Genomic DNA, 11,999 nt, shown 5'->3' on the forward strand with positions numbered 1-11,999 from the left:
GAGAAAGAGGATCTGCTGCAAATAGGTATTTTGTGGGGAGGCAGAGGGAGATGGTGCAGGAGTAACTGTGGGATGGAGGTTCCTGTTTCGAGTATTACCTTATGGAGAGAGTCACATTACAATTCATGTTATATTTAGACATACAGATTGTTTAGGCTTACAAACAAAACCACCAGAAATACATATTATTAAAATATAACTCTAAAACTCCCAGTTTTTAATGGCCCTCATCTTTTTCCTACTTCTGTATTCAATCAATAAAAATGTTGTGAAAAATTGAGAAAGAAAAACCTTTCTTATCTGTTATATTATTATATACATTTTTTTATTGTGTTTCTTTGCTTTTCTGTCTTGTGTCAAAAGAAAGTATCAGCCAGAACACTTAGGTATGGAAATGCAAGTGGCATCTGAAATAAACAAATTTAAAGCAGTTAACAATGACAACATCAACCAGAGATGTCACCAAGACTAGTTGCCAGAAAAGAAAAAGGGCTTTGATCAAGAGAGGAGAAGCTGCCCAGACTACTGCAGACAGAAGCACTCAGCAAGGTGAAATGTGCTGCTTCTCCCAAAACAGACATCATCACATCAAGCAGAGAACCTGCCTCTGTCATGCTCAGAGGTTTAGGCTGCCATTACAAAAGGTTTCACTTGAAATACTCTCATGTGTTCAGTGAGTCTGTACTGTGAAACAGAGTGGGGAACAGACACCGGTGTTTATTTTTCTTCCCTTCTTCAGGATGTCCCTAAAGTCAGACCCATTCCTATATCAAGTGTTTAGTCTCCCATCAGCTGCTGTGGGAGAGGGACCTGCCTGGAGAGCAAGGAGATGAAGGAGGGCTTAAGGCTCCTCTGGAGAACGACAGTACAGCTAAAGAAACAGTGGGAAGGATGCTTTCCTTGTGTGACCTGATCTTACATGCTTTTCACTTCCAAATTCTGTCTAAATTTACTTCTGGGGACAGGTAGTATTCCTCAGGCGCCAGCCCTGGCTAGAGCAGCTAATACCCAAGGTACAGAAAGGGTGGTCACCCCAGGCTTGGGTGGAAAAGGTCCTCAAACTGATATAGTACAACATTAGAGAGGAGCCCTAAAGTCTTCAGGGAGGACCCAGCTCAGACAAAAGCCCAGGACGGAGATGAAAGGCAACGTGAGAAATCTATTTGGAAATTAGCAGTGAATGCATCTGAACTTCTGCTATGCTCTAGTAGAGCCGCATGTTCCTCCTTTCTTATCAGCTTTCCCACTTTCCCTTCTTTTTATTTTCCATTCCTGTCTTTGTCGTTCCACCTGCCTTGTGACTATTCCTCTGCCTCTCTGCTGTCCTGCTCCCCCTCCTTGCTTTCACAAAGCAGCCTGGAAGCCCTACAGAACCTGATCTCACACACCTTCCCATTTTAGCACCATCTCCTGTGCAGAGATCAGCGCAAACCAAGGTGAATGTCAACTAAATATCAGTTCTGGCAACACTTTTTATTTAATTTGGAATTATTGGATTTCAAAGTAACTGTGCCTTTCATCTTGAGATATAACATCAAAGAGGTATAACTTCCAGGCTTTGACAGTTTCCACAAACGAGGTTCGGGATCTTTTCTTTAGGATCATTTGATCATGTGCATCATAACAGTATAGACAGGGAGAGTAGACCTAAACAGTTTCTTGGAGAAGCTTGTTGTAAGCCTGAGAATTGCTCATAGCTATGGCATTTTTCAGGCACTGCCAGAAGTAGGGCTGAGACTGAGGATTAGTTGGCCATTCCAGGACTGAACTTCTGCACAGCCTCTTCCTCAGACGCACATAGCGGGACTTCTGCAAAACCTTCTCAAGAAATATCAAGATGATGACATCCATTTTTTCATCCAGAAGCCGCTGATGAGCCATATAAAATGTAGTCTTGAAGCGGCCACTTTTAATATACCTGTTGGTCAGCACAAATATGGTCTTTTTGCTCAGCTGAATGCTCTGGGAAAGGTTGTCAAAGACTGGTTGTCCTGGGAGCCAGTCCCTTCCTTCCAGGCATAAATTGAACTGCCTGGCTTTTTGGTTTTCCAGCCTTTCAACCAGCTCTTGCAGCACCCACTCGTTCACAGCTGGGTCTTCACTGTCATAGGCAATAAAGGCGTCGTAGCAAGCAGCTGGAGAAGACAAGCGCCGGTAGCCCTTCAGCCTGGCAGTGCAGTAATGGTAGCTGTACCACACATCCCAGAAGTACAGATGGCTCATCACTGGCATCACCATCAAGGCAAGGATGGCTGAAGCTGTCAGAGCATACAGGATCAGATATGATGTGTCCAGTTCACAGGTGTACAGATCCAAGAAAACCACGCTCCTTCCCTTATGTGCCCCTGGGCCAGCACAGGTGACGTCAGTGGCCAGAAGAGGGATGGTCACCTGTGTCCGATTGATCCACCAGACGAACCACACAGCCTCACAGTTACACTTGAAAGGATTGCCGTGCAAAAGCAGCATCTCCAAGTTGTTAATGACATTTTCAGGAAAACTAGATCTCCTAATTATTTGAATCTTGTTTGAGCTGAGGTCCAAGTACCTCAATTTAAAAGCACCTCTGAGAAAATGTTTGGTTAGCATTTGAATGCGATTGTTGCGGAGCATCAGTTCTTGGAGAGATGAAGAGCAATTGGACAGTTCTCGGGGAACATTAGTCAGAAGGTTATTGCTCAGGTCCAGAGTCACTAGGTTCTTCAGAGAGGGGAGGTTTCCCCAGATAAAACTCTTCAGTCGATTATTTGTTAAATTGAGGATCTTGAGACTGGGAGGCATTTCTTCAAAAACACTATGAGGCAAAAAACTGAGCGAGTTAAAGGAAATATCCAGTTCTTCCAGGCTGGTCAGATTCTTGAAGAAGGATAAGTACCTAGAATTTCCATCCACCCATAAAGCATCTAAACGATTTCCTCTGAATTCTAAAATTCGAAGAGATTGACTTTCCATTCCCACATCAATAGTGGTAGAAATGTCATTCTCATTCATCATCAGCTTCCTCAAATGGGCAAGGTTTTTAATAAAACTAAGCAACTGAGTAACACCTTCTGTCATAAAATAATGCTGGTTGTTGCTCAGATCTAGAATTTCTAAAAGTTTTAGTTCTTTGAAAGCTGTTTGATACAGCAAATCGACTCTGTTGTTAGAAAAATCCAGATATTTCAATTCAGACAAGTAAGAGAATTCACTTCCATTTAAAGTTTGACTTATTGCATTATCTGACAAGTTGAGACACTTGAGGGAGCCAAGTCCCTGGAAGTCTAAGGGGTTTACAAAAAATACATTGTTTCTGCTTAAGTCCAGAGTTTTTCCATAGTTTAGGCAATCTTCCTTAACGAAAGACTGGTAGGAAGAAGCTTCTATATCTTTGGAACGGCAACTTCGCTCATACTCATCATACCTGAAATAATGCATCTCCTGTTGTATTTGCCTGCTGAATTGCTCGACTGAAATGCCAGGATTAGAGCAAAATCCATAGAGGTTGCTTTCCCCAGAAGAAGGAGAAATTTTATTCACTGAGAGGTCAATGAACTTAAGAGCTGGGAATTCTTTAAACACTTTCATATCTGCAACTTTAATAAAATTAGTCCCGAGATCCAACATGGTTAGATTCCTAAGACTGAGCAGTGGATGTAGCTCTCGTGCCCTCAGTTCTTTAAAGACATAACCCTTGAGCCTTAGGGTTTCCAGGTTAGAGAGGGAGGAAAATGTCTTAGAAAGATTCAAGTAGGGAGAATACACCTTCAGCTCAAAGTTGAAGGACAGATCAAGCTGCACAAGGCTGGGGAGAAATGTCAAGAACTGGGCATCTCCAATCTCCTTCATGAGGAAATTTTGGGAGAGGTCAAGTTCTTTGAGATTCTTGATGTTTTTAAACCAGCTGCTGGGTATGCTCTGAAGAGAGTTACTGTGAAGCCGCAAAATCCTTAAATTTTCCAAGGAGTCAAAAGCCTTTGAATGTATCTGAATTGAGCCCTTGGGACAGGGAATGCAAGGATATGGGGCATCATAGCAACGTGGGCAATTGCCACTTAGGTCAAGAATTTCTAGGTTGGGAAGGCCACTTAAATCCTGTTCTTGAATCTCTTGAATCATGTTGTTGTAAATATACAATTCCTTTAGAGTAGATGACAAATTGGGTGGGACTTGTGTTAAGTTATTGGACTTCAGGGATAGAATTGTTAACCTTTTCAGTGCCAGGAATGCTGTTTCCTCAATTTCAAATGAAACATTGCATGGATTGCGGTAGTAACAGTTCTGTCCAAGATACAATACCTCTATGTTTGCTAGCTCTGAGAAGCTGGCTTTTTGGATAGAAAAGATATGGTTTGCTTCCAGGCTCAGCAAGGTTAAAGTAGCAGGAAGACCTCGGGGTATTCCTTCCAACTGGTTTGCATCCAAATACAATGACTTCAATCTTGTCAGGGCAGCAAAACTGCCATTCTCAATTTTCAGTGGGCTGGTGCACACTTTATTTTTGGGCCCCAGTTTGACAGGCACACAGTTGCATCTGAAGTCAATTTCCTGGAGGTTTTCAAGATGATGAAAGGATGTTGGGTAGATGTGGGGAATATGGTTAATACTCAGAGTAAGGTTGGTTGCGTTTCCAGGGATCCCTCTGGGGACTTCTGTAATGCGCCGGTCGGTGCAGTCCACTGTCACAGTATCTTCTGAAGATTTAACATCACAGGGTAAAGTTTTGGGAAACCAAGCCCCTGACAGCAGCATTGGGAATATGAAGAGCAAGATAAACGGCAATGCATTTGACATCTTTGCACAAGGTACCTACAACCAAGGAAAAATGGAGGTGTTATTTTAATGCAATGGAAATATTTCATCTATACACTGGGTCAGACTAACGATACATCTAAATTCTGGTTCTTGTCTCACAGTGACCAGGAATGAATATGCAAGCAGCATTAGAAGTTTCAGGAGGCATACACTGGTATTTCCTTTCCTTTTTTTTTTCCCCAGGGGACACAGCATTTTATGCATGTGAAGAACATTATGAGACTAATGAAAGAGTGTCTAGCCTAGTCAAATGGCCCCTGATACCCAAGCAATCACCTGTCTCCATCTTTTATGGCATAGCAATGTACCCCAGGACCAAGAGCATTGGCCAAGGTAAGTGCCCATGGAGCATAGCAGACAGCTGATGGGAAAACCATAGAGGCTCCTTGCACTGCAAGATGTTTTGCTCCATCCCCTGGGTACCCTCTTCTGTGAATCTGGCAATGCACACCACAGTAGACCATGAAATGCTGGCTGTCACCAGCCATGGACACAGAATCTGCAGTCAGAGAGGGCAATACTGGCAGCCACTGCACATCAAAGTCCACCTTTAAAATAAGGAAGGTGCAGGAATGAGACCTACAGCCATGAGATATGCTGTTACATATGTGGTAAGGGGATTTCCATGAGATCTGTGGCTAAGGGCTTACTCTGGGCATGGTGGTGTGCTGAAGTGTGGTACATTATCAGGCAGAAACGGGTAACCCTTTTACCCTCAGTCAGCCAGGTAGAAGAGGAAGTGATGCTAAAGTTTCACAATTCTGTACTTTCCTTGTGCAAGACCTAAAGTCTTTGCAATCACTTTGTTGCTCTTGGTATCCCTCATTTACATAGAAGGGACTTCTCTCCATCCCCCATTAAAGGCGGCAGTAACAGGATATTTGACCACAGTCTCGCTTCCACTTCTCCCCAAAAGAAATTTGTATGTTGCCAGTCTAGTGTATTTATTAATTATCCAATAAATTGCATTGTTGGTGAATCTGTGTTCATGGAAGTTCTTATTGAACTAAACCAGACTTGTAGTGAGTAATCAGTAATACTCACAACTGGTGAATCTGTTCAGGAATGAGATGAGGCTTGTAGTGTAAATCAGACTATTGTTGCATCTGGGAACCTGACCAGACTTAGTAGTATTTGGCTCAAATCAAAAATTAAGCTCAAACACACCCAGCCCCTCTGATTTCTGTGGACCAGCTGGAAAGCAAGGGAGGTTATTTTATGCCAAATTGCTACATACTTAATGCAACAGGAGGAAAAGCTAATTAGATTCAACCTTTAAAGATGTGATAATCCAAAATAAACACTGTCCAAGCATTGGAGCATGACATGGGCAAAGTATGATTGCAGTCTATATTGAAGACAAAAACATGAACAAGACTTTCTACATGAACTTGTATGCAGCCATTGCACTCAGACCCTTAATTTTTGGTGCTTACCCAAAAGTAAATGCTTATTGTCATTAACCTAGGCTGCACTGACATTCAAGAGAGGAAGGAGGAAAGGAAGAGAGAGACTGAGAGATCCCTCTCCAGCTGCTGCTTGGCTCTGAAGATGGAGAGAGCTCTGGCTTACTACACACCAAACAGAGAGTAATACTGCACATTCAGGTGTCTGTAACTAGGTGCAAAGAATCTGAGGTTTGAAAGTCTTTATGAATATACTTGTAAATTTCTCTTGTAGTTCAGTTTTTTTAGGGACCTAAGTGTGGTTGCAGAGCCAGCTTAGCTTTTTGTGCTTCACTTCTTTGTATATTCTCCCCTTTCCTGATATTTTTTTTAATGCATTAGCTATTTGAACTGTATAGAGTTACATTCTGGTGCTGAATCTGACTAACACATGTGTAAAACCTCGCATCCGTTATAGTACCAGAAAAAACCAAAAATACTTCTAAACAAGAGCAAAAAGCAATGCTGTCTTGTGCAATGTCTTTGCAATGAGAGGCTTGCTTAATAGTACAGCTAGAGTACGAGAGCAGTTCTTTTCTCTGTGATCTATGCTTGGCTTTATAAGAAGTTTGAAAAGAACTAATCTACTGATCTTAACTGACATGTGCATAAACTCTTAATGATTTAGGGTGTTCTTCAAATATTCAGCAGCACTACAGCTACGTGTTTCTGAAGGAAGATTTTCTGTAAAGGTTCCATGTATTTGTTCATGGGGAGAAAGGCTAGAGGAACACCTCAGAAGTTACAGCAAGTAGAAAATATATCATGCTCATTCTGAAGTACAGGAATACAGATAAATCCTTTCCTTTCATAATTGTCTGCAGCTTCTAACCACAACAGTAAACTGAATCATTTGGAAAACAGAGAAGCAGAATATTTTCTTGAAAATCTTCCACAACAGTTCCAGTCAAAAATGTCTACAAGCAAACTTAAAATAAAAGTTTAACATACCATATTCTTTGCGCTTCTAGGTCTGACAGATTAGATTCTGGAAGAAACCATAAACTGGAACAGAAGAGAATAGCATCAAAGTTGTTTCCAGTGGTTCATCTGAGGCGTAGGGAAGAATGTAACATGACATAACCCACTCAAGACAACAGTAATCTACACTGTATCTTCTTTCTTTTCATCTGAACACCAAGGGAACACAACTTCAAAATCCTTAATGAGAGAGTATGAGATTAATCAGCTAGGAGACAAAGGCATCAGGAAAGGGTAATACTCATGTGATCAAGAAAGTTTGCAGAAGCTCAAGTTCCTTTTTTGTTTTTCCTTTTTGAAATGTAAGCTGCATGAAGGGAGACAAAAATTGTTAATTGACATGGAAGTTTAGTAATTTTTATAATTGTTATTTGGGATTTATTTCTGCAGTTACTAGCTTCAAGGATTCAGATCTTTCTAAGGATCACTTGTGCACTAATATGAGCAGACAAATCTCTTAAGCGGAATACTTTATGTAGAGGTCTGGAAGAAATGTCTGTTAAGTGAAAGGAACTTGGGGAAGGGAACCAAAACCAAGACAAAAAGGATAAGGACACAGGTAACTGAACACAAAGAAGTGAAAACTCTGTGGAAGAGAGTGCACAAGTTGGATTGTGAATGATTTTTTTCAGGTAACCCGTCACATCCCTGATACATGTCACCGGAATAGAAGATGCTTAGTGTTCCCTTTGCTTGCATGAAAGTTTTCTAAAACTCAACATCCAGTCACTCAACCTTGTTATTTTTGACAGGTGCTCCCTCACAATCTATGACTGCAAACTGTGGAAATTTTAATAGCTGTACAGACACTTGGCAGTTTCTTTTGCTCTCAGGTTGATTTTTTTTTTGTTTGTTTTAATATTAGGAACTTGTCAACCAGCTAAGAGCTCAAGGAGTTTCAATTCTATGTAAAATGAAACTGCAGCTTTAGCTGAGTGCTAGTAAAATGCAGAGCCCTCCTTATCTTTATTTAGTTTTTACCTATGAAATGTGGGAAGCTAAATACAGCAATAATTCACTTCAGAGATCGAGGCAGGGTAAATGGAGGGGAGTTTTCAGAAATCCAGGACTTCTGAGCTATAACTTGAGTTTTAGAGGCACAGGGAGTTACTGGTTTACTGATTTTAAAAGTTCCGCTTCCCCCAGAAGTTACACAAAATCTCTTACCTCCTCTGAAACACAAAGAAACGGAAAGCAGAAAAGTGCTTCCTACTACATCATGTGTTAGGGGAGGATCTACTGGTATGAGCAAATGTAAATTACGGCTGCTGTGAGTGAAGAAAATAATTTAAAATAAAGCAGGAGTCCTTAATTCTCTTAATCCAACATCTATAATTTGATGACAGTTGGCTTGTAATCAGATTGGTGAACTCACATTCCCTTTTTTTTTCCCTTTGTCTACAGGAGAATTCCCAGTTCTTAAGTTCATTGCTTTATCTCATTTGTCAAAATCAGGATAAAAATCTTTAAATCTTGATAAGTTTACTTACAGTCTTAAAGTCTTGCTGCAATGTCTTTTCTCTAAAGTGCTGACCCTGATTTCAAGAATAAGGCTACAACTCCATCTATTCATGGTTAATACAGTGTTAAGCATTACGTGGCATAATTTGCCCACAAAAGTATTCAAGAAAGCCAGTTATCTTGCTCAGTGTTTCAAATACATAAGTTGAATTTTCAAACTGAAGTTTCTGATAGGCGTTGCAGAAATGTGTTTGTGAGCATTAAAGATAACAAAAAAAGAAAAAAAACACAAAACAAAAAAAAGAAGGCAGCACGGGAGGAGATTGGCCTACAACAAGGGCAGAGGAAGCACTCAGGGAAGGCTGGTGAGGGAGGACAGGCTGACTGATCTGTGCTAAGAGCCTACCCAAACTGCCCAGGGTGCTGATATGTGGCTGAGGGAGCCACTAATACCACAGAAACAGACACTGCCTTTTCTGAAAGCTCACGCTGCCCCAGGCTACCTCAGTACCAGGCAGGTTAAAATTGTTTGCTCAAAGAAAGGTGTCCAGCACTCTTGTTTTTGAAACTGAGTTACCACTAGGGAGACAGAAGGCCTCCTGGAATAGCTGAAATGAAATGGAGCTATTTTCCAAGTTCTTCAGGGTCAGCACTGCAACTGTGTCCCTTCTGGTTGCCCTTTCTTCACGGGCAGATAAGACAGAGTAGCCACAGATATAATTCCTTCTTTTCTCTGAGGGATGACGAGGAGAAGTGCCAAGGCAGTAATGTTGGAAGTGATGGTGCATGGCAATGGAGAAAGTGGTGGCAAATCATAAAACTGGCAGGTTCAGAGGAAGTTTGGCACCTGTAAGTAGGATATCCTCAAATCCTGCTTCTTACTGATGACATTGCTAGCCTTTTTTCATATTTCATGTAGGTAATCCTGCCATGATTTATGAAGGCATCTTCAGGCAAGAGCACTGAGGGAGCACTGGAGCAGCCCCTGCAGGACAACGTGGAACTTAGACACTGCTGGACCCAAACAAATCACATAGCAGGAGAGCAGCTCCATATGAAATAAAGGCTTAAGATTATGGCAGGCAAGCTACTATAACACAGCTCACGTTAGACAAGCATGCATGTCAATTTATGGAGTTTTAAAGACCGTGAGACATAATTTTTTCATTTAGTTTAGACCTTGATACTGCCTTTTTGACAACTGTGCATGACATTTCTATCTGTGAGGGCTACTATTCAGTAGAGCTTATTTTGATTCTAATGTCATGAACTGCACTTGAAATGGATTGACTTCTTGTCTTCCTCTATGTCTGTATATTTATACATGCAAAACACCTACATACAATAGGAATGTATTTTGTATAGTGTATATATTGCATATTATCTATGTAGTTGCAGATACATCATAGAACATAGCACTTGTTTAACCATGTCCAGAGCCCTGCGACCTTCCTCCCTGTTTGCTCTGGAGCCTGTTCTGGAGGCAGATTTTCCCTTTGCTTTCACACCACTGTTCTCTGAACCGTACCCCTGGGTACGCCTTGGTGGGAGCAGGGGTCCCCTCAGAGCTGAGTGGCAGTGGCACATGCCTAATTCTTGCCTTCCCTGAAAAGTCACTTTAGAAGTGAAGTGTTGATGTGTGCCACTGCCACCAGTACACCCTGCTTCAGCCCCTGCTCATGGATTTCGTTAATGCTAATTCATGAGGCAAGCAGCCATCACCTGTCACTGAGTGGATCATATCTTCATTACCCTTCATCTCATTCTCAGGCCCTGAATTCTCTGTGAACCCAGAAGAAAACCCAGACAAACAATTTTTTTCTCTCCTCCCTCCCATCCTCAAAGTTCCTGGGCACCAGGTGACTGTTCCCCTCCTTACCATCCTGGAGGGTCCCAGGCCCCTGGCCACCAGGGCCCCATGGAAGAAGGAGGTGATGTTAGCAGCCCACAGTCCAGAGATCCAACCAGTTAGGAGGCACAAGGGGGGGACCTGAACCAGCACTGCTGCTGGACAGACAGTGAAACCCATCAACCTCCAGTAGCAGGGATGCCTCCACCATTGTTTGCATCCTCTGAGGATGGAGGGAGTGACTTATTCTTTTATCTGTTTTGAGAGTCTACTTATAATTGCTACATTGATAGAGCAAACCATGGACTAACATTCAACTTGATCTGCACAGGGTTCAAGTCACTAATTTTATTATAAATTCTGTATTACACTACTTACAGCTTGTACTATGTTAATTTGTTTTGTAGAAATCCTGTGGCATTTGAATAATAATAACTGATGTGCTATACTAATCATATATAGTGTTAATTGATATGTTATGTAATCATAACATCCTATCAAGAATCCTTTAATTGTAACTACAATACAGCACCATCATAATTTTGCCAAAGACTAGCTCTTCCCTTAGTGTGCATGAAAGCCATCCACTATGAATCCTGCTAAGAGCAGATATCTATGTGTATGCACATGCATGGGGGCACAACATCTAATCTGAGCAGGGAATTCAGCAAGTCTCTATGATTAGCCTACTCTGTACAATTTCTTTTATTTTTTGCCTTCTTTTACATTTTCTTAAAAGTATAGCTCAACACAGGCCAGGGAAAGACAGACACGAGTATCCACAATCACATCTCATTTGTCACAACAACCATACTGGATCTGGCTGGGATGGGGCCCATTTTCTCCGTAGCAGCCCTGTGGTACCCTGGCACAGACTGGTGACAAAAGCAGTGTGGGTTACACACCAGCATGTGTGTAATCCACACTGTGGGGGAACTTGCAGAGCCTCAAGGCCTTCTCCACTCCTCACACTGGTGAGCAGGCCGTGGGTGAGCAAGAGGCTGGGAGGGGGCACAGCCACAATTATGGAGCTCAGCTGACTAAAGGCATAACTCATGCCATTAAGGTTTTATGCACAGCAATAAAATTGGGGAGGGGTGGCAGGATGTGGATTTAGCTAAAACAGCCATCACTCAGAGGCTAGCTGGGCTCTGGTCCGCTGCCAGGAGGTGGTGAGTGATCACTTTTGCATCATTTGCCTTTTTTCTTTTTCCCTTAAATTATTAGCCTGGCTTTATCTCTACCCAGGAGCTTTATCTGCAACCAAGAGCTGCTCTGAAGCTGATCCTCCCCCCAGCCTGGATGGGTGGGCCTTGGCTGCCAGACACACTCGGCTGCCACTCAGTGCAGGAGAGACCACAGAGCAGAAGCACTGGCAGCAGACACCTGACAAAAGACTGAGAGAGGGACTTGTACAGTGAAACACGCCCAGGTCTCACTCCCCATAGTCACTGCCTCAGAAACAGCCT

General features: G+C 42.2%; 1 protein-coding gene across 1 annotated transcript; it reads right to left on the bottom strand.

Moving 5' to 3' along the window:
- Positions 1 to 378: 378 nt before the first annotated feature.
- TLR7 (toll like receptor 7) lies at positions 379 to 7,327 on the bottom strand. Its single transcript, XM_014270409.3, has 2 exons — positions 7,191 to 7,327; positions 379 to 4,788 (listed from the first exon to the last, which is right to left on the bottom strand). The coding sequence occupies exons 1-2, from the start codon at positions 7,191 to 7,193 to the stop codon at positions 1,648 to 1,650; spliced, it is 3,144 nt and encodes a 1,047-aa protein (XP_014125884.3). The 5' UTR covers positions 7,194 to 7,327; the 3' UTR covers positions 379 to 1,647.
- Between the last annotated feature and the right edge of the window lie 4,672 nt (positions 7,328 to 11,999).

This window comes from Zonotrichia albicollis, chromosome 2 (assembly GCF_047830755.1).
Source record: "Zonotrichia albicollis isolate bZonAlb1 chromosome 2, bZonAlb1.hap1, whole genome shotgun sequence".
NCBI lineage: Eukaryota > Metazoa > Chordata > Aves > Passeriformes > Passerellidae > Zonotrichia > Zonotrichia albicollis.